Raw genomic sequence first — 20,954 nt, 5'->3', positions numbered from 1 at the left:
TAAACTTAAAAGTGTATTACAAACATTTTCCACCCCAACTGCAGTAGGTTGTTAAACATTTACCGGCACACCCCTGAGTTGGAATTTTAGCAAAGAATTTACAGATCACAGATTTGAAGAGCTTTATCTATTTAAATCCCCTCATTTTATAGATGAAGAAGATGAGGCCCAGAGGGGGTTAAGTAACTTGCCTTGCAGGATTTGGAACCTAAATTCTCCGACTCCAGATGCAGTATTCTTTGCACTGCAATCTGATTTCCGGAAGTGTTACTGACTTACTTAATTGAAAACAAAGCATGTTGAGTTCCTCAGGCAAAAAGTATTTTACAGAAAGGAGTGGCCAGAAAAGAACAAACATTTTTTAAAAAGCCAGTTTAAAAAGCCTAAATTTCACAGATATCTGTGACAAATGGATAAGAGACGCAAGCAGCAAATACTAAGTCTTCAGAAGTTGTTTGGAAGAGAAGATATGTGCATTCCAGAAAGGTATGTGTAAAGATGTGGAAATGGGAACCAGGTGGGAGTGGGCAGGATAGTCAGAGTCCCTGGAATTGCAGAAGAGAAAGCCAAGGAGAGGCTTGAGGAGGAAGGGGGACAGGGGAGGAGGGTGGAGGAATAAGAGATGATCTTGGTGGAAAGCCCTCAAGTCTAGAATTAAGAATTTTCATTTAATTAGAAGCTGCCAGCTTTAGGCAAACTTTGCATTTTGGCAGTTTATCTTCCCCAGTAGCCTCCCTTCTCACTCCCTCAGGTGCCCCAATTTTCAGGGTGTCTCTGGAGATTATAAAACACATTCTTTCTCCTCAGGAAGGAGGGACATATATCATGCTGTTTTGTGTGACCCACAGGGACTTACTGGGTGTTTATTCTCTATGATGAATGCTTGTTAGCTAGTTCCTACATAAAATAGTAGATTTAAGTTCTGTGCCTGAAATGCCTTCCCCTCAATTTCATTTCTTAGAATCCTTAACTTCCTTCAAAGTTCAGTTTAGTTGACACCTCCTACCTAAGGTCTTTCCTGATCCCTGTAATTGTTAATGTTCTACCCCTACTCCTTTACATTGTCTTTATTTATATTGTTTATACATTGTAACTTCCTCTGTGAAGTGGAATGGAAACTCCCAGAGGACAAGGATTGTTTCACTTTCACCTTTGCATCCTTAGCACTGAGCACAATTCAGGGCATAAACAGTTTTACGTGCTTAATAAATGCTCAGTTGAACTGAATTCCTATTTCAAAGGAGGATTAGGAATTAAAATTAGGAATAAGAGAATAAAAATTAAAATCTAGGATTAAAAGTTCCATTTTAGTATGTGTTCGTCAACAACCCAAGACTTTTTTTTTTTTTTAGCCCAGGGTCACACAGCTAGGAAGTAATAACTCAAAACATTTGCCAAATATGATGTCAAACTAAGGAGTAGGCAAAGACAAAAATTGGAGAGACTCTTCCTGATTTCCTTGAAGAACACAGAGAATACAGAGGCAGGACTCCCAATAACATAGATCAGACAATACAAGGACCCAACACACTCTCCCAAATTGCAGAGCCTGGCCCTGAGACAAGGTTCCAATATGCATTTATTACAGCAGCATTTATTAAGCACCTACTATGTGCCAGGTATGGTGCTAAGCACTGAATATACAAGGAAAAGCAAAGACCTCCTTGTCCTCAAAGAGCTCATCATTTAATGAGGGAGACAACAAGTAAATACAGTAATTCAGGAATTAGTGCCAGAAGAATGAATAAACAAAAAAGGTACTATAATAAAGAGTTGCTATAGAGATTGGAAGGCTGAAAATAAAAAAGACAATGAAGAATATTCCCTATCTTCAAGGAATTTACGTTCTGCTAGGCAAAAATTTAATCCAAAGAAATGAGTGCTAATTATAACATTTCATCGATGAGCCCTTTAGGATGTTTTATATAAGAGTAGGGGAAAGGAGAGGTAATTAGCTCCTCAAATTAGAATAAAGTCACTTTTGCTGGGAGCCAGGGTATCTGACCAAAGGGTTGATGAACATGACTTGCATTTGTAGTACAATTTAAAGCTTACAAAGGTGGTACTGACATTGCTGATCACTGACGCCAAAATAGCAGTTCAATGGAATGCCAGGCCCTTGGTCACATCTGGCTGAATCCCTGCTGAAGTCTCAGGAGCCCCGATTGCACCGGCTATCCTACCTGATCCTCAACTCTTATCTCTACCCTGATATAGAACTATTAGAACTATTTGAATCTTCCCTAATAAGGAAAACTCTATTGGTCCCAAATCACTTCATTAATTATGTGGACTCTCTTCATAATCAGGACTGATTGTTTTTTCTTTGTTTTGTGGTAAATCTTTTATAATCTCTCCCTCTTTTTGTTTTAAGAAAAATTATTATTTCCTACTTCACAGGGTTATTGTGAGGACCAAATGAAAAGGGATGGAGAAATGTTCAAAGCACTCTAAGAGTTAGCTATTATTATTATTGTTATGAACTAGGTGGTGAGAGTTATTCACAATCGCTGGGATGATATGCAGATGGAAGACATGAATCTGAGAGGTTTTATTAAGGAAAAAACAGCAGAGCTCGGTGACGGACTGAACACAACAGGATTCTGGCTCCAGGAAAGAGAGGAACCCAAACTCCCAACCCACCAAAGAAGCCCCTCACTCACCTCTACATAGTTAGTTGGAAAGATGCCAAGCCGCCCATGATGCTCTCCCTCCAGCCAGTTTTTGTCCACCTCTTTGTGTATGTACACAATGTCCCCCTTCTGCAGGGTCAACTCCCTGGTGGCCATGCATAAAAAGTCACTCAAAGATCCCTCAAAATCAAAAGGTGGTAAGGGAAGGTCATGGAAAAGGGGACTACTGCCTCGGGGTTATCCCAAACCTAGAAGAATCTTTTTTTACTTCCTTCTTCAAACCTAGGTTCTAAGTCCTCCCCCCCAGTGGTGGCCATCATTCCTTTGTGGACAGAGACACTACTAGGAACTTTTGACCCTGGGTCAAGAGGCAGAAAGCAGCCTTCATTAAAAGAGGGAGTCAGATTAACCCAGGAAGCTGGTCTGAGGGGAGGGAAAGAGCTTACTCCCTATAGATTATCTAGAAATTTCATATCTTAATTATTCTCAATATGGGGTTAGTTAGTCAATTTATTGCATGTCTTAGGGACATTTCCCCATTTGGGGGGAGGGGAATTCAGGATATGATCACCCCCTTTCCTGGGCTGTGCTCATGGTCATCAGATATCCTCCTCTTCAATACAACTCACCTATCCATGCAGAGTCATGTGCATGTGGGTTCACCCCCATTGTGTGTGTGTGGGAGAGACAATTAGAAGAAGTGTCATATATCTTATCATATAGAATGTATATGGTCCCGGGAAGCTGTAGCATGGATTTCTCATATCCCACCATGTATATGATGCTTTGGTGTCTTCCAGACGCTTTCTTCAGATTTTTAAAGAAGCCTGACTAGGGGCTTGGGGGGCAGGGTGGGAGACTGGGAAAGCAAAGGACTCCCACAATGATGGAGCAATGGAATGAAAGGTAAAAGTTTTTGACATTGTTGCCTCCAGTGCTTTTGAGATACCCCCTTCCATGATGCCCTAGTCTGAACCTAGGCTGAAGTAAGTAAGATAGGTCAAGTCCAGGACAGTCAGGTTGGTGGACAGCTTAGGCTCTTCTCACCAATAGGCAAGTGATTCCCATTATCCCCTTTTCCAATGTGGTACACACAAATAGGGATCCATCCTCTAGCACAGGTTTAAAAATTCCCTGTTCTTCCCAATCTTCTCCCCACATTCACTTCAGGCTGTCAGAAGCAGGCTAAGGGCTATTCAAGTCAGATAAGCTCTACAGAAAGCAGACCGTTTGCTAGAGGAATGGGAAATATTACCCTCCTATTTGTTGGCACACAATTTCTTTTATATCTGCAAGAGGTAGAGTGGATATTAGCTTTGGGGCTCTAAATTTGATAAGGCACCTGGGACAAAGCTCTGTTTGTCCAATCTTGGTTAAGTCTTTTCTTTGTGGAGCAAGATGAGATAGAAGCTTCTGAACTCTCATCTCATGAGAATACAGAGGAAGTCAGGGGACGTGAATGGGTCTGTGGGAGATACTCCTTCCCCCAAAGACAGGGGAGAGAGAAGGGGAAGAAAGGATACTTACTTAGGTGACTGAGCCTGGAAATCAAATTTGAGTCGTGCAGCCTTCATCTGAGCAAAAAGAGAGAAAGAACAGAAGTGCCCCATGTCAACCTTCTATACTTCTGAAAGTTATAAATGACACCAGTGTATCCCATCCCCTGGAAAATCCAGCCCCATATCTTGGGATACTGCCCCTAAGCTTCCTCTTACCTTTTTCTCTTCTTTCTTAGCCTGGCCATCCCCAGGCTCTGCTGCGTCTGAATCTGTAGAGAACCAAAATCTCGTCAGACCAAAGCCAGCCCCAGAGTTAGATGAAATAGAAGGGTTGGGAGTAGATATCCCCATTGATGTCCATCAACCCACCCAAATAAGGCAAGGGAAAATATGCCAAAAAGGAGCTAGAATAAAGGATGAAAAGAGGGGGAGGGGAGGAAGTGGGGAGCTGAGAGAGGAAGCTGAGTCTTACCTTGAGTGGGGAGTGGGTAGAGAAAATCTCTCCGACCCAGGAAGGGGCTCCCTCCATCTTGCATTCTGTGGGGGCTCAGGGCCCGGGAGGTGCTATGGTAAAGTGCTTGGGATGGGCTGGAGGCCCTGGCTGGAGACAAGCTGATAAAATGGGGGGGGGGGAGGGAGGTGCAGATACAGTTTACTCCTGTGGGGCCAGACCCTTCACTACCTCCAGGATTTTCCCCTATCTTGCCAGAAACGCCATTCAATAGACCACCTCCACTCCCTAATCCCTGGATCTCAGCAGGATATCCGACTTCCTTTCCCTCCCGCCCCAAGCCAGGAAGGGGTGAGGCCATGGGAAGGGGGAGACCCTGAGAAGGAGAAGGAGGCCTGAGCCATGACGAGGAGTTGTGCAAGAGATCGGGACCCCACCATTCCGCTCGCCTTCCCTGGAAAAGCTCGCCTTCCCTCCCCGCCCCGCCGGTCTCCAGGGAGACCGAGGGACTCTAACGCCAAAAAGTTTCGCTGCGCCCATGGAAACGGCAAGCGCACCCCTTAAGTTGCCTCCCTCCCGTCGGTGGCCCCTCTCGGAATCCCGGCTCCGTCCCTGCCCCTCTCCCCCCTGCCCTTCAGGACCGCACGGCCTTTCCCACCTCCACCTTGTTTTTCCTCTTTCCAAGTCCCTCCCTCCTCAGTCCCAGGATCCCAGGCTGATCTGCCCTTTCCACATCAGCGCTTCTGTCCTCCTCCTCCTCCTCCCCGGACCGCGGCCCCTTTCCCGCTTCGGTCCTCCGTCCCACTCCTGCCCCTGTCCCACGCCCGGAGGAGCCCCTTCCCCTCCCACCTCCCGGGCTTCTCAGGGCACTCACCGAGCCCAGGGTGTTCTGTCCCGGGGGCCGCTAGCCTGCGCCGAGCCCTGGGTGGGGAGAAGAGGGCGGGCGGGGGCGGGACTCAGCCGGGACTGCGGCCGACCTCGACCGCCCCCTCCACTCCAGCTGGGAAAGTTGGGGCTGGGGAAGGAGGGTCAGAAGGAGGAGCGGGAGGAACGCAGGGTCCTAGAGCCTCTCCTCGGAGGGCCGAGACAGGAGCGGAGAGTAGGGGCCGAGACAGGAGCGGAGAGTAGAAGCCGAGCCCGGCCAGCCAGCCGCGCTTGCCGGGAGGGAAAGAAGGAAGGCAGGAAAGGAGAGAGAAGAAGCGGAGGCAGCCTTAAGGAGGAGAGGAAGGAGCGAGAGGAGCGGGCCGTGCCGTCCTCCAGCTGAAGTGACAGCCCCGGAATGAGGGTGTCCCGAAGACAGGCGGCAGGGTCACCCCGGGCACCAGGGCTCCCCGTCTGCACTCCCAGACGAGAAGAAGGGACCCCAGAGGCCCTCTCCTCAGAACTTGTTTTCCAACCTGAGGTTCTGAGGCTCAGAGAGGACAGATGATTTCCCCAGATCGCCAGGGGAAAAGAGCGGCCCAGGAGTCAGATCTTTCCACAAAAACCCACTGCCTCTCCATTTGCTTACTTTCCACATCCCTCCCTACAGAATTAGGCCGGAAGCCAAGCATCCCCTTTCCACCTCAGGAATCTTGCCCTTCCGTCTTTCCCTTGTTTGCTTCTCATTCTCCCAGTGGGAACGAGACAGGGGGATGGGACCAGGAGGGAGGGGTACCTTTTCCGGGGGCAGCTTCATCTCAATGGCTCGCATGTCTTTGTCCAGCTCCTCGGTCAGCCTGGCCAGTTCCCTCTCCAGGGAGATCTGAGGGGCAAATGGGTTGGGGTCCCCAGAAGACACAGTAGGCCCCATCCCTCCTGTCAGACTATCTCCTCCCCAACTCTAAAAGCAAGGATGACCTCCCCACAAAGCATCTCCTCTAGAGGCTGGACACACTGTCCACACAATCGGGTCTCTTTTAAGGACACTGTATCAGAGCATGCTCAAGCAGGTCCTACAGAGTTTGTGGAGTCCTAGTAAGAGAAGTCTTTAAGTACGGAGTGAGGGAGTGTCACAGCTGGATTGCCACAATACTGTGGCCTCCTCAACTCCTCCTTTAACTCCATCTAGGTAGTGAAGTGGATAGAGCACCAGGCCGGGAATCGGAAATACTCATCATCCTGAGTTCAAATCAAACCTCAGACACTTACTAGCTGTGTGACCCTGGTTGCCTCAGTTTCCTCATCTGTAAAATGGGCTGGAGAAGGAAATGACAAGCCGCTCCAGTATTTCTGCCAATGGAGTCACAAAGAATCAACTAAAGACACGACTAAACAACAACATACCCCTACCGGATTATTGTTGTTATCTTCCCCAAACCCTTATTTTTAGCAATCATTCTCTAGCTTGAAAAGACCTCATTTCATTTTCTACTACATCACATATAAAGTACTGGGTATGCCTATTTTCTCATCATACAAGAATACATGCATTACATACACACAAAAGCATTTGCTTCTGACCCAGAATCGAAAGCAAATGAGGAAACTGAGGTATGTCCAAGTAAAGCCAATTTATCCACATTGGGCAGCAGGGATAGTTTCAGAGAATGACAGGGGTGCACCTCTCCTAACATTGCATATGTTTCCCAATATACACCCTCTACTCAGAGAAGTCTCACTGGCCCACGATCATTCATGGGGCCAGATGCGGCAGCTGAGGACCATTATCCCCCTCACCCAGGGCTATGAAGTTTCTTTATTTAAAAGCCCACAAAATAAAATTTTTGTTTTTACTATAGTCCGGCCCTCCAACAATCTGAGGGACAGTGAACTGGCCCTCTATTTAAAAAGTTTGAGGACCCCTGCTTTACTCTTCAGTTTATACTCTTTAGTTCATTTTACAGATGAGGAAACCGAGGCAAGTAGAATTAAGTGACTTGTCCAGGATCATGTAGCTAATGTCTGAGGCAAGACTTGAACTCAAGTCTTTGCAATTCCAGACCCAGCACTCTATTCACTGTGCCTGCCCCTAGCTGCCCCTGTTTAGTAAATTCTTATTGATTGATCTGTGGATGGATTGGAGACCCCATTTGCAAAACTGCACATAATGACCCAGAATTCATACCTTTGGGTCGGAGAAGGAAATTCTTGCCCTTTTCTTTTCCAACCCAACCCCAACATTCAAACCATGTCTTCTCCCAGCCACCCACCCCCTCACTTACACTGGTGCCCAGGCAACACTGGCACTCACCTCAATTGGTAAAGAGGGCTTCTCAGCAGGTTCATCCACCAGGGGCTTCTTGGGCTGAGGGGTAGGTCAGGTCAGGTCAAAGAATTGGGACTGGGACAGTTCCCAGGCTCTTTCCCTTTGGGGCTCCTTTTGATGATTGCCTGGTCTTTGGCTGAGCAGCCCTGGCTAAGGGCAGCCCCCACTTTTAACTCTCCACCCCAGTCGATGTCCCCTTACCCTCTGCCCTGTTTCTAATTCTTGCAGAAATTGATTCCACGAGTCCTCAGTCCAGATATCTTCAGCTTTCTTCTGGTACCTGACTACCTGGGTGAGCAAGCAGAGGATATGAACGCTAACAGAGGGACCTGGACACCAGATTTTGTCATCTGAAGAAAGCCACCCATCCCTTATCTGGCAAGCCTCATCCAGGTGCCTTCTCAGAGCCTGAAGCCTAACAGCTAACACAGGGACCAGCCGAACATCACTGAGGAGGACTCTCTGTGTCAGGCCGGGCACAGGCACGTTTCAGGTGAGCAAGGGCAGGGGGTAAGGAGTGGGATGGACTGGTACCTGAGGTCTTGTCTGCAGGAGAGGTGAAGTTCTGGGCTTGTAGCTGGAGGGGCTTCCAGTCCCTTCTTTAGGGTCCTTGTGGCTTCTCCTAGATAAGGGGGAGGGGGCGAATAATCATTGCTTTCCTGGAATATAACTGGGGGGGGGGCTTAAGGAGAAGTTGGTCCAGGGGAAGGGAGCTGCTTTCTTTTCTCCATAGTCTCAGTTTTAGTTTATGGTCCTTTCCCTACAAGCAATCATTCTCTCCCCAGCCTCAGAAGACCACCAGCCAAGTGATGAGAGGAAGATAACGAGCATTTTATTAATTGCCCATTTTGTGCCAAGAACTGTGCTGGGACCAACCCACACTCACAAAGGTCACACTGCTAGGAAATGTCTGAGGCTGTATTTCAACTCAGGTCTTCCTGACTCCAGGCAGTTGCTTCAATTATAAAATGGGAATAATAATAGTATCTACCTCCAAGGTTGTTGTGAATGAGATAATGTTTGTAAAAGTGCTTAGCACAGTGCCTGGCACATAGCAGGGGCTTGATAAATGCTTGCTTCCTTCCTGCCTGCCTGGCATACTGGCTCCTATCACCCACAGGATCCTGGGTCACTTCCTCTATTGCCTAGAAGCTTCTCTGCCAGTGGTTTTCTGTTCTAAGCAGGGGACCTGATACATCTGTTCTTGTCATTGCTATGTATTTTCTTTTTTTTTAATTGTTTTTCCTTAATAGTTTTATTTTTTCAAAATCATTTTCAACATTCATTTTTATAAGGTTTTGTGTCCCAATTTTTTTTTTTTCTCTCTCTTACCTTCCCCCTTCCCAAGACAGCAAGTACTCTGATTTAGGTTATATGTAGTTTCTTTTAAATGAATCAACTGAATTTAGTTTCAAATACTGTTGGGATAAAAAATGTCCTGATATGACAAATGTCCAACACCAAGACCAAAAAGTAGCAAATCCACCCATTATTAGAAGGTGAATATGATGAAGTTTAAGAGCTTTGGGATTTGAATTTGCAAAGATAGGCAGTTCAATGGAAAGAAGGCTGGGTCCAAGGGATGTGGATTCAAATCTTCCTTTAATCAACACTTGGGTGACCTTAGGTGAATCATTTAACCTTATGGTAATACAAGAATGTCTTTCTTTGCTATTTGAATCCCCAGTGCTTCATACAATGTCTTGCACATAGTAAATGCTTAATAGATGCTTTTTCACTTATTAGCTGGCCACAAAGACCCTTCTAGCTCAAAACTATCATCCTGTAGCTGCCCCTTCCCCTCTCTGATCTGGTTTCTCCATGCATAAAATTAGGCCAAAATAGACAATCTCTCATTCTAGGACTCTAGAAGTCAGCGCTTCTGTTAAGAGGGCTTGATGCGGGGAACCTATTGCCTTTAGCATCTTGGCCAGACCCCATATTTGCCAGTTTTTCCAGAACCACAGAATGTCAGAAGTAGAAGTCACTCTAGAAACCAGCGAGTCCAGGCACTTCATTTTATAATGGGAAACTTAAGTCAACGGCTGACTCCAAGGAACACAAAGCCATCACTCGAGCTAGCTTCTGGGATGCTCCTGCCAAACAGGCAGAGCCCGTGGAACCCGAAGTTTGCTCAGGTAGCAGAGTGGGTGACCAGTCCGCCAGAATTTGCTGGTCTATGATTAGGTCTCTGGCCATATATCACCATGATTTAGCAGTCCAGTGCCAACTGAAAATCATAACAAGCTAAGGATGTGTTTCAGATGAGGAAACAAAATAAAAGATTAAAAATAATCCTGACAAATGAATAACAAATGCATTGATTTTTTTTTTTTTGGGGGGGGTAGGTTGGGCTGGTTGGGGATTCCCTGTTTGGATGAATAATCAGACCGAGACTCTGCTGGCTCGGAGCCTGATACTTGTCACAGCCAAATTCACTCCCCTTACCCTGGTGCCCCCATCTTCCCAGCAGCCGCAGCATGTTCTGAATTTTGGGGGAGGATCCATTGAGAAAGGAGGTTTCCCATTTGAGAGGCAGGGAGGTGAGGTTAAAATGAAAAGTCCTGTTCACAGGAAACAAGGAACTCGTGCCTTGCTTGGGGTGACCCACGATGACAAAGCAGGTGTGCCGAGATCCCGGGACCAGGGAAGTGGGTTCTGTCGCAGCCTGGCTTTGCCAGAAACCGGCCCGGCTGTATTTTCCGGGGAAGCCCTGAGGGAGGCTGCTTTCAGCCTATCTTCCGGGCCTGCATTAACAGCTAGCAGAGCCCAGAATGGCCAGCACTGGCTGCGGCGCGTGAGACCTGAAGAAATCCCTATTTCACTGGGTATTTTAGTTATCCATGTAGCATCTCGCGCTTCGGTTACATTGGGAGCTCCACGAAAAGGGGGGAGCAGAGGGCTCGACTTGGGATCTGGACGTCTCAGATTCAAATTCTGCCACAGACGCTCCCTAGCTGTGCGGTTCTGGGCAAGCCCTTAAACTCCCTGTTTCAGTTTCTTCCTATGTAAAATGAGGGGGCTGGCGCTAGTGGCCTCTGAAGTCCTTTCCAGGTCTGACCCTGTGCCAGAGTTCCTTAGTGAAGCTTTGCAACTCTTCCAGCCCAGAGACCGGCCCCTTTTCTTCACCGAACGGGCAGCTGTCTTAGGCTCGGTGCTCAAGCGCTTGGCTTCGCGACGTGGCCACCAGAGGGAGTCAGCTCACTACAGGGATGACCCCATTCTAGGCCTGGTCCCCCCACCGTTGCTCTCACTTCCCCTGGCTCAGGAGTGGGGGGGGTGCAGGGTTGGACTCCAGAGCGCCCCCTCCACCCCAATCGCAGCCCGCACTCACCTGCTGTGGAGAGATGAAGGACTATTTCTCAGTCCTGACCTGAGGTGACTGGACTCTAGAAAGGGAGGGAAGGGGAGGGGAGAGAGGGGTTAATTCGGAGAGGTTGTGAGAGCAGAATCTTCAAGAAGAAGTCAGGGGACTGAGGAACTGAATTCGGACCCTGTGACATCACTTTGTCAGGACCCGGGGGATGACCTGGGACATCACAAGTGCTGAAAAAGTGGTGACATCACAGAAAGACACACTAAACACTCGTTGGCCTGAAGCGGGAGCGATATAGTCTCAAACCCCAGGTGATGGTGAACTCTCTTTACAGAGAGAAGAGAAAGCGGAGCAGGGCCAGTGTCCGGAACAATTGCTCTCACCTTTGCCTTGCTCCTCAAAAGCCCAGTCCAGCTGCAGCTCTGGAAGAGAGAGGAAGCAGGTCATGGTCTCTAACCTCTGCCTCAACCCTCCTCCCTTCCCCTTTGGGAGGTAGGAGAGTGAGTCAGGCCCAGAAGAATGTCTAGAGGGAGGGCAGGAATCAGGAGGGCAGCTCCAAGGAGGTCTGGAAAAGCTTTGGGTATTCAATGACTCTGGACTCCTTCCAGGCGAGCCGAGAGTTCCCACCTCTCTGCTTAGACCCACCCACCTAGCCACTTAAAAAGCCGGCTGGGCTGGTCCTGAGCAAAATGGCCAAGTCAGGGAAATTCCTCTTTCTTGTTAGGGTCCCCTTGTGCCGGGGAGAAAAGCATCGGAGGAAATTCAGGCTCTACTCTCATGTCAGGGACCTTCGTGGCCACAGCCGGTATTTTAATTTTAAATGAGCACTGTAGAGACGGAGCTAGTTTTGCCATAAAGAAATAAATAACTAATGATGACATTCCGGGAACAGACATTCCCCCGTTTCACATGCCTCTAAGTCCTTGAAACGGCCACAAATTAAGGACAGGTAGAGTAAGGGTGACCAGGGGACCTGATACATCTGTTCTTGTCCTTGCTATGTATTTTCTTTCTTTTTTTTTAAAATTGTTTTTCCTTAATAGTTTTATTTTTTCAAACACATATCAAAATCGCTTTTTCTCTAAAGTTCTCTCTCTCTTCTTGTAAGTTCTCTAAAGAGGAGGAGTAATTATTTCCTCGTCAGATGTAATACAAGCTAGTGCTTGGATCTCCACTCAAACCTTGAAGAATCACAGAATCTGAGAGTTGTAAGGGACATCAGAGACCATCTAGTCTCTACAATACACTGGACCTCGTAGTTATCCAAGATCTATGTGTTATTTAATAAAAGCTACTTTTTTCTACAGTGCCTACTCTGTGCGAGGCACTTTGCTGAATGCTTTACAAACATCTCATTAGATTCTCACAACCACCTAGGGAAGTAGATGCTATTATTCTCTCCATTTTACAGTTGAAGAAACTGAGGCAGACAGAAGCTAAATGACTTGCTAAGTAACATAGCTACAAAAAGTATCTAAGATTGAATTTGAACTCAGGTCTTCCTGACTCCATGTCTAACAGACTTTACACTGAACTACCTAGATATTTGATTGCTTCAATGACCCAATTGTCATTTTGCAAGTTTCACTGTTTTATTCTTCCAGGCCCAGCAGACTAAATGTATATTCTCTTTTTTTTGTTAGTTTTTTTAAAAATAGTATTTTATTTTTCCAAATGTACGCAAAGATAGTTTTCGATATTCGCAAATACTTGTGTTCCAATTTTTTCTCTCTTTCTCTTTCCTCCTCCCTCCCAAGACAGCAACAATACAATACAGGTTAAACATGGGCAATTCTTGTAATATATTTCCATATTCATCATGATTCACAAGAAAAATCAAATCAAAAAGGAAAAATCCATGAGAAAGAAAAAAATATATAAGCAAGCAAACAAGCAACAATAAAAAATACCATGCTTTGATCCACATCCAGTCTCCATAGATTTGAATGAGAATGGCTCTTTCCCTCCCAAATCTATTGGAATTGCCTTAGATCCTAAATTCTAAAAGAATATATTCTTTTTTCAACGTGACATAACCCATTAGATTGTAAGTTCCTGAAGAACAGAGACTGTTTTTTGTTTTCACCTTCCTTTGTAACCCGAGGGCTTAGCACGTGCCTGACACACAGCAGGCACTTAATAAATGTTTTTTATCCTTTGAAAACTTGACGGAAGCTATCATGTTCTCTTATGTCTTTTCTTCTCCAAGGTATACATAGCCCAGCTGCCTTACACCAATCTTTATATAGCACGAATCACCGAATGCCTTCTTTCCTATGCTCTTTGTTTTATCAACTTTCTTCCTAAAATCTGGCACCTGGAAGTGAGGACACTGCAGCAGGTATGATCTTATCAGGGCAAAGTAGAGAGGGCTGCCTTCCCTGCAGTCCTGACGCGGTGTTTCTCTTAATGCTGAAGAGGATTGATTACATTAACTTTCTTAGTTGCAATATCACTCTATTGATTCATATGAAGCTTGCCATCTTGTATTTAGGAACAGGACTTTTTAGAAGCAAAGGCTGACTTTTACATCGACTTCTAGTAAGTTTTATTTTGCTACATCCTAATATTTTTGAATTACCTACCATTTTATCCAAATCGGGAAGAAAAAATGCTAAATAAAAAAATTAGCACAGGGCCAGTTTGGGATGGATGGGGAACATCAGGGGCGAGCTCCTTCTAATAGTATTTACATAACACTTTGAGATCTGCAATATAGGTTATGGCAGCTAGGTGGTGCAGTAGATTGATAGTAGAAGATCTGAGTTCAAATGTGACTTCAGAAACTTACTAGCTATGTTACCCTGGGCATATTAATTTCAAATTTGCCTCAGTTTCCTCATCTGTAAAATGAGCTGGAGAAGGAAATGACAAACCACTCCAGCATCCCTGCTGAGAAAACCTGAAATAGGGTCAAAAGAGTTGAACATGAATAAAATGACTCAACAACAAATGCAATGCATTTCATATACCATGTCATTTTATCCTCACATTGATCTAGAGAAGTGGGTACTGTTATTTCCTTTTTACAGAAAGGGAAACTAAAATAGGAAGTGGTTAAGTGACTTGCCCAGGATCACATGGCTAGGATTTGAGGCAGAATTTGACCCAGATTATCTAACTTAATCCAGATATCTACCAGCACTACGTCAAACTCTTCATTTCTACTCTCCCAGATTAATTATATATTCAGTTAACTATACTGTCTCTCCAACAATGCAGCTCTTTAGTGCAAATCTGGAGTCTTAGATGAGATTAAAATGTGATTTAAAAATATTTAACAAAATAACAAATAATGTTAATATGTGGCTTTATAAATCAATAAAAGATCCTTATGTAGCATTTAGATACCTCTGGTCTCACCAACATCTCTTCATCTTTTCCTCATGAGAGATTCCATCAAGGGCTTTGTTAAAATTGAGAGAACCTCTCTAGAGCATTCCCCAGGAGAAATTGAGTGATTTTATCAAAATGAATCCTTCCTCTCCTTCACTTCCCATATCCTTTCACTTGCCAAATCTGGTTGATTTTACCTACCTATCCCAACCTGGCTTCTCTCCACTCATACACCACTGCAATAATTTAGCTGAACTACAGCCACAGTTTCCTAATTGGTTTCAAATCTCTTTCCATTCCAAGTCATCCTCCATGCAGCTACCAAAGTAACCTTCCTAAAGTACACATCCGACCATTCTCTCCCCTAATCAAGAACCTTCAATAGCTCCCCGTGACTCTCCTGGGCTTGATATTTAAATCCTTTTGTAACAAAGCATCAGTTTACCTTTTCAGGCTTTCTCTAGCCCTTCCTGCACCTTACTCCTGATACACATATTCCAGCTAACTTCTTGTTCCTTGTACTTGGTATTCCATTTCCTATCGCCCTCTCTTTGCATAGGCTGTTCTTCCTTTCTTTCTTCTACCTCTAAGAAGCTTCCTTCAAGCCTCAGATCCACTGCTTTCTCTTGGAGGAAGACTTTCCTTCCCCCTCCTCCTCAAATCCCTTAGAATCCTTCTCCCCTTCTCATTCCCCAGCCACCCCCAATGTACCAGCCATGACAAGACTGTTGCTCACCTGGAAGTTTGCGGTGGATCTGCTGGAACATTTTTCGGTACCAATCCCGTGGGCTTCCTACACTCTGAGAATACAGAAGGCAAAGTCAAACTACCCTCCTTTCCCTACTTCCAGGTCTTCTTGGTTGAAATCCAGCCCCATGGGCAGCACCCACCCTAGAGTCAGGAGGATCTGAGTTCAATTTCAGCCTTAGACCTTGCTAGCTATGTGACCCTGGGCAAATCACTTAACTCCAATTACCCCCCAAAAAATAAAGCACAAAAAAAGAAAGAAAAGAAAATACAGTTCCAGAAGGGCTCTGCTGATACTATAGGAAAAAAATAGTATCTCACTTTGGAAGCAGTTCAACCCCTGGTTTTCAAAGTATAGTTTTAGAGTTACCTGAGGCACTAAGATTGAGTGACTCCTTCAAGGTCATAGGTTCATTAAGTGTCAGAAGCAAGATGTGAATGCAGATCTTTTCTGATTCTGAAGTCAATTGTCTAACCAAGGTAGTTATGTGGTTTAGTGCCATAATTGGAGCCTTGAATTCAAGAAACTGAGTTTCTATATTGCCTCAGACACTTGCCAGCTATGCCCGGCCCTCTTCAAGTTATTTAATCTCTTTCTATGTCTCTCTCCTTCCCTTTTTCTCTCCCTCCATCTCCCTCCTTCCCTCCCTTTCTCTCTCTCTCTCCCCCTCCCTCCTTTCCTCTCTCTCCCCTTCTCTCCCCACCATCTCTCTGTTTCTGTCTCTGTCCCTGTCTCTCTATCTCCCTCTCTTTGTTTCTCTCTGTCTCTTTCTCCTCCTTCTCTCTCTTTCTTCTTCTGGGTGTGTATCTCTCTCACTGTTTCTCCCTCCTTCCCTCTCTCTCCCTCCCTCCCTCCATCTCCCTCTTTCCCTCCTTACTCCCCCCCGCCTCTCTCTCTCTCTCTCTGTCTCTCTCTCTGTTTCTCTCTCTTTCTCTCTCTCTCTCTCTTTCCCTCCCCCCCTCCTTTCCTCTCTCTCCCCTTCTCTCCCCGCCATCTCTCTATTTCTGTCTCTGTCCCTGTCTCTCTATCTCCCTCTCTTTGTTTCTCTGTCTCTCTCTCCCTCCATCTCCCTCTTTCCCTCTTTCCCTCCTTACTCTCTCTCTCTCTCTCTCTCTCTCCCCCCCTCCCTCCTTTCCTCTCTCCCCATTTCTCCCTGCCATCTCTCTGTTTCTGTCTCTGTCCCTGTCTCTCTATTTCCCTCTCTTTGTTTCTCTCTATCTCTTTCTCCCTCCTTCTCTCTCTCTTCTTCTGGATGTGTGTCTCTCTCACTGTTTCTCCTCCTTCCCTCTCTCCCCCTCCCTCTCTCTACTTCCTTCCCTTCATTTGTGTCTGTCTCTCTTTCTCCTTCTCTCTCCTTTTCTCTCTCTCTCTTCCTCCTTCTTTCCTTTCCTTTTCTCTTTTACCCCTCTTTTCTCCTCCCTCTCCCTCCCCTTTTGTCTTATTGTCTCTCCCTCCCACAACCCTGTTTTAGTTTCCTAATCTGGAAAATGGAGATAATAATAGCATCTACTTCACAGGGTTGCTTTGAGGGTCCACAATGAGATAATATTGGGAAAATTTAGAGCACTATACGAATTCTTTATATACAATTTACAATGCTCCTTCCTTATAATATCTCAGAGAATATGTACAAGTATTATTATCCCCAATTTACAGATGAAGAAACTGAGGCTCTTAGAGATGAAGCACTAGGATTACAGTAAGATCAGAATCCAGGCCTTTCCTGACTTCGAATCCAGTACTCTTTCCACTATGAGTGGCACATATCAGTGTGAAGTAATAGAAAGAAGGCTGGAGTCCCCTTAATACATGGGGTATTCCTGAACTCAGAGGTAGCTAGGTGAAACAGTGGATAGAGCCCTGGGCCCAGAGTCTTCCTGTTTGCCTCAGTTTCCCCATCTGTAAAATGAGCAGGAGAAAGAAACAGCAAACTGCTCCTGTATCTCCGCCAGGAAAACTCCCCAATTGCATCATGAAGAGTCGGACATGACTGAAACTGCTGAACATCACGAGCTCAGCGTCTCTCTCTGCCCCCTTCTCCCCTCCTCCTCTCTCCCTGAGTGGTTCCCCAGCACTCACAGAACGGGGAGCGATGGGCATGCCAGTCTCATCCACTGGTCCGATGCCCTCATACTTGACCCAGCACTTGTCCCGCGGCTTGCTGCCTTTGGTCCATGTGGCCGACCAGTTTGGGCCAGCCTGGGCTACGGGTTGCTTGGTGCTTGCAGGGACCTGGCTCTCAGAAACAGGCCAGGTCTGATACCAAGAAGGATCTGAAGGTAGCATTTGAGAGAAGAGAGAAAAAAGAATAGTGAACAGGAACCAGTGAGTTTACCCAACCTCTACCCCATTCACGTACTCCACTCACCCCTTAGGTTTGCCAGGGCAAGTAACTCCTGACCTTTTCTGAGTTATGACATTCTGTTTGTTTGATTTGGTGACAAGCACATACAAGTGCACCTTGTGTCCTCCAGATAAAAAGAGCATATAGTACATGTTTATTTGTGGGGTTTTTTAAAAAAGTAAATACAAACTGATTACATTTTGAGAATGTTAGGACTTAACGTTGGATTGATTGGAATTTCCCGATTGGTTGTTAGTACAGCCTTCCTCTCCCAGGAGAGAGTCATTTTAGAATAAAGGAGGGTCCCTCACAACAATATCATTTACAAAAAATGGAATTTTCTAATCAGATTTTGCCTGTCCACCCCTCCCCCGCAGTGAGGATCCTTCTTTATCCTCCTTCACTCAAAGGATGAAGGCAAGCAGTTTGATTCACCTTCCCACTGACTCCTTGGATCTCCTGGGCGGAACCCTTTTTCCTTAGCCCATGGACTTCCATGGAATCCAGTGAGTCTCCAAGGATAGTAACCAGACTAGCCCTGAGAGCCCTATCCCAGGGTAGGAAGTACTAATCACCTCAGGATCTCCTACCTTCACACCCTTTTTATTTCTGTTCTCTCTAGCACCAAGCTCCGGCATTGGCCAGCATGCCTTGGGCTGTTCCTAGTACAATGAGGGGATGTGGGGAGGGGGCATCCCTAGGGGCTGGGCCAGTTTTGGGGAAGAGCAACAGTTGTGAGAAGAGGGGACATTTAAGATTAGAGCTCCATCCTTGGAGGTTTGGTTAGAGTTGAGGGGGAAGGTTAACAGCTGTGCTCTTCCATAGAGTTGTTGTCGACTTGGAAGTTTTTTGTCCATTGCAATCTTCACTCTCTTGGGTGGCGTGGGCTCATGGGGAAAGAACCTATCTGTTTTGCTCCCAGCATGAGTGCAGATTTGTCGTATAGATAAGAGAGAAGTTCCCAAGATGAAACATCGCGGAGATGGTTAGTTCATAGGGGGACTATAGCTCGGGAAAATATCCAGTGGATGAGGGCATCAGGAATCCAAGGAACTCTCCTGCAGCACAAAGTCGAATAATTTCTGCCTTCCTTGTCCCTTCCACTTCCCTGATCTCCTAATACCTGCCTCTCTGGGTCAGAGCAACATGGGTCTCTCTCAAACTCTGCCCTCAGAATGGCCTCAGGGGGATGGGGCTACCTATATTTACACACATATCTACAGATACATAAACACACATGGGGAATAATGGGAACCGCCTCGGGCATTCCTTACGTGCACATGTATGCAGACACGTATGTACATATATCACATTTTGGATGTGCATGTGGGGGGGGGGTCTAGCAAAGGCAGAAAGAAGCCAGCACCAACCTAGGCAATTGCATTAGCTGGCTCGGAGGAAATGGGAACCCGGGGAGGTACCAGAGACAGGACCACCCTCCCTCCAACGTATGTTCGGAGAAAGATACAGGCGCTCTCACTGCTGGGGAGGGAAAAGGGCCGGTGCTTATCTTCTACTTTCTATCATACTGTCTAACCAGTCTTTCAGGAAGAGTCTGACTTCGGAAGGAGCAAGGGATCTATCTAGCAAAGCGTTTGGGATTAGAGAGATGGAAGCAGGCGAGGTCTCTGACGAGAAGGACGGATAACCTGAGCCGAGCAAACCTGGGAGGACTCTTCTGGGAGCCGAGTGCCCATTGCACACAGTCCTGGGGGCCGGGTCGTGGAACTGGAAGTTGAGCGTGTTGGAGCCGCCGTTCCGGAGCACAGGCACCTGTTGCGGTTAGGGAAGGAGCAAGGAGGGAAGCAGGGAGGAGGGGTCAGCTCACTGCGCACCTGGGGGATGCCGGGGGCCTAGCAAGAATCCAACAGGTGAAGGCGTCGGAATCGAGAAAGAAGAGTCCAATGATTTCTTCCTCCTCAACCCCCTGCCCTTAAAATAGTTCACCTCCCCGGGTCAGGGCCAGGCTCCCTCTCTCAACCCTTGCCCTCAGATGGCCCTACTCACCCGGGTCCCTTGGCGGTGCGGTAATGTCTGCGCCTGGAGGTGAACTGGGATGAAATCAATGAGGCTGAGCCCCGGGGGGAGGCTGTAGTACGGGGACTGCATGGCGTGTCCGGGACGCACGGACCCGGAGGGGACCAATCCTCCCTTGGGGAAAGGACGAGGGGAAACTAGAATTGGCTCCAGAAGCCCCAGTCCCTCCTGGCTGTGCATGGGTGTCTGGAGTGTCACCTGGACTCCCGATGCCCCAAGAGGCAGACTCCTCCCCTGGGCACCGGCCATCAGCTCTGTCCCTGCTCCTGCTCTTGGCGCCGCCTCAGCCGCCGGGATCAGGCACAATGAACTGCTTGTTTGAGTGACCCAGGAACTGCAGGGGTGGGGGGGAGGGGGTGTGGAGGACCAGGGTTGGGGGAGAGGATAAGAGAGGAGAGGGATGGCAAGGAGCAGGGGATCATGGGAAATGCCTCGGTCATCCAGGCATATCCCACAGGGATCTCAAAGCACTTTATGACTTCCTCCCCAAAAAGAGAAATGGAAACAGCTGTTGGGCACAGCAACACACAGGAAGGAGGGAGGGAACTAGCCTAGCCTGGCTATGTGCCCCAAGGGAGGACAGCCAGGCTCCCTCCCCTTCGTACCAAGACCAGCCAGCGCCTCTTGGGTGAAAGGGAGAAATCATCTTTCCTGAGTCAGGAGTTAAACATGAAATGGTCATAGCCTTTTTAGTTCTGCTTTCCTTCCCAGGGACTCTGGGGAGTTCAGAACGCCAATGCAGACTGGCCTGCTCTCAATCTGGGATGCTCTTGTCCCGCATCTCTTTGTGTCTCTGTCTCTCTCTGTCCCTGTGAATGTGTCTGTCTGCTTTTCTATATGTCTGTTTTCTGTGTGTCTGTATATGCTTCTGTCTCTTTCTGTTTTCTGTATGTGTATTTCTGTCTATGTATGTGTGTTTCTGTCTGTTTTCTGTGTGTCTCTGTACGTATATTTCTGTTTTCTGTATGTGTATTTCTATGTATGTGTGTTTCTGTCTGTTTTCTGTGTCTCTGTATGTGTATTTCTGTCTATGTATGTGTGTTTCTGTCTGTTTTCTGTATGTGTATTTCTAGGTATGTGTGTTTTCTGTGTCTCTGTACGTGTATTTCTATGTATGTGTGTTTCTGTTTTCTGTATGTGTATTTCTGTCTATGTATGTGTGTTTCTGTTTTCTGTATGTGTATTTCTGTTTATGTACGTGTGTTTCTGTTTTCTGTGTCTCTGTATGTGTATTTCTATGTATGTGTGTTTCTGTTTTCTGTGTGTCTCTGTATGTGTATTTCTGTCTTTGTATGTGTGTTTCTGTTTTCTGTATGTGTATTTCTATGTATGTGTGTTTCTGTTTTCTGTGTGTCTCTGTACGTGTATTTCTGTCTATGTATGTGTGTTTCTGTCTCTGTTTT

The 20,954-nt window shown here is 46.5% G+C and overlaps 1 protein-coding gene across 4 annotated transcripts in view; it reads right to left on the bottom strand.

Annotated features, from left to right (window-relative positions):
* Positions 1–20,954, bottom strand: part of SORBS3 (sorbin and SH3 domain containing 3) — a 36,347-nt gene that overhangs the window by 12,863 nt on the left and 2,530 nt on the right. Inside the window, exons 1-17 of one of the 4 annotated variants that reach the window (XM_051975698.1) lie at positions 19,750–19,860; positions 19,522–19,665; positions 19,179–19,287; positions 17,250–17,443; positions 15,159–15,222; positions 11,470–11,508; positions 11,105–11,159; positions 8,305–8,392; positions 7,972–8,058; positions 7,756–7,809; positions 6,714–6,794; positions 6,241–6,327; positions 5,458–5,504; positions 4,605–4,744; positions 4,349–4,401; positions 4,161–4,207; positions 2,664–2,778 (exon numbers count right to left, since the gene is read on the bottom strand). In XM_051975698.1, the coding sequence (XP_051831658.1) occupies positions 2,664–2,778; positions 4,161–4,207; positions 4,349–4,401; positions 4,605–4,744; positions 5,458–5,504; positions 6,241–6,327; positions 6,714–6,794; positions 7,756–7,809; positions 7,972–8,058; positions 8,305–8,392; positions 11,105–11,159; positions 11,470–11,508; positions 15,159–15,222; positions 17,250–17,443; positions 19,179–19,287; positions 19,522–19,665; positions 19,750–19,800 (1,455 nt within the window). In that variant the 5' untranslated portion in view covers positions 19,801–19,860. Of the gene's footprint in view, positions 1–2,663; positions 2,779–4,160; positions 4,208–4,348; positions 4,402–4,604; positions 4,745–5,457; positions 5,505–6,240; positions 6,328–6,713; positions 6,795–7,755; positions 7,810–7,971; positions 8,059–8,304; positions 8,393–11,104; positions 11,160–11,469; positions 11,509–15,158; positions 15,223–17,249; positions 17,444–19,178; positions 19,288–19,521; positions 19,861–20,954 lie in introns of those variants that run through there. The other 3 variants (XM_051975699.1, XM_051975697.1, XM_051975700.1) reach the window with 3 other exon arrangements.

The sequence above is a fragment of the Antechinus flavipes genome, chromosome 2 (genome assembly GCF_016432865.1).
Source record: "Antechinus flavipes isolate AdamAnt ecotype Samford, QLD, Australia chromosome 2, AdamAnt_v2, whole genome shotgun sequence".
NCBI classification, from domain to species: Eukaryota; Metazoa; Chordata; class Mammalia; order Dasyuromorphia; family Dasyuridae; genus Antechinus; species Antechinus flavipes.
Note: the sequence above shows the minus strand (reverse complement) of the source record. Positions and strands in the feature narration are given on the sequence as shown.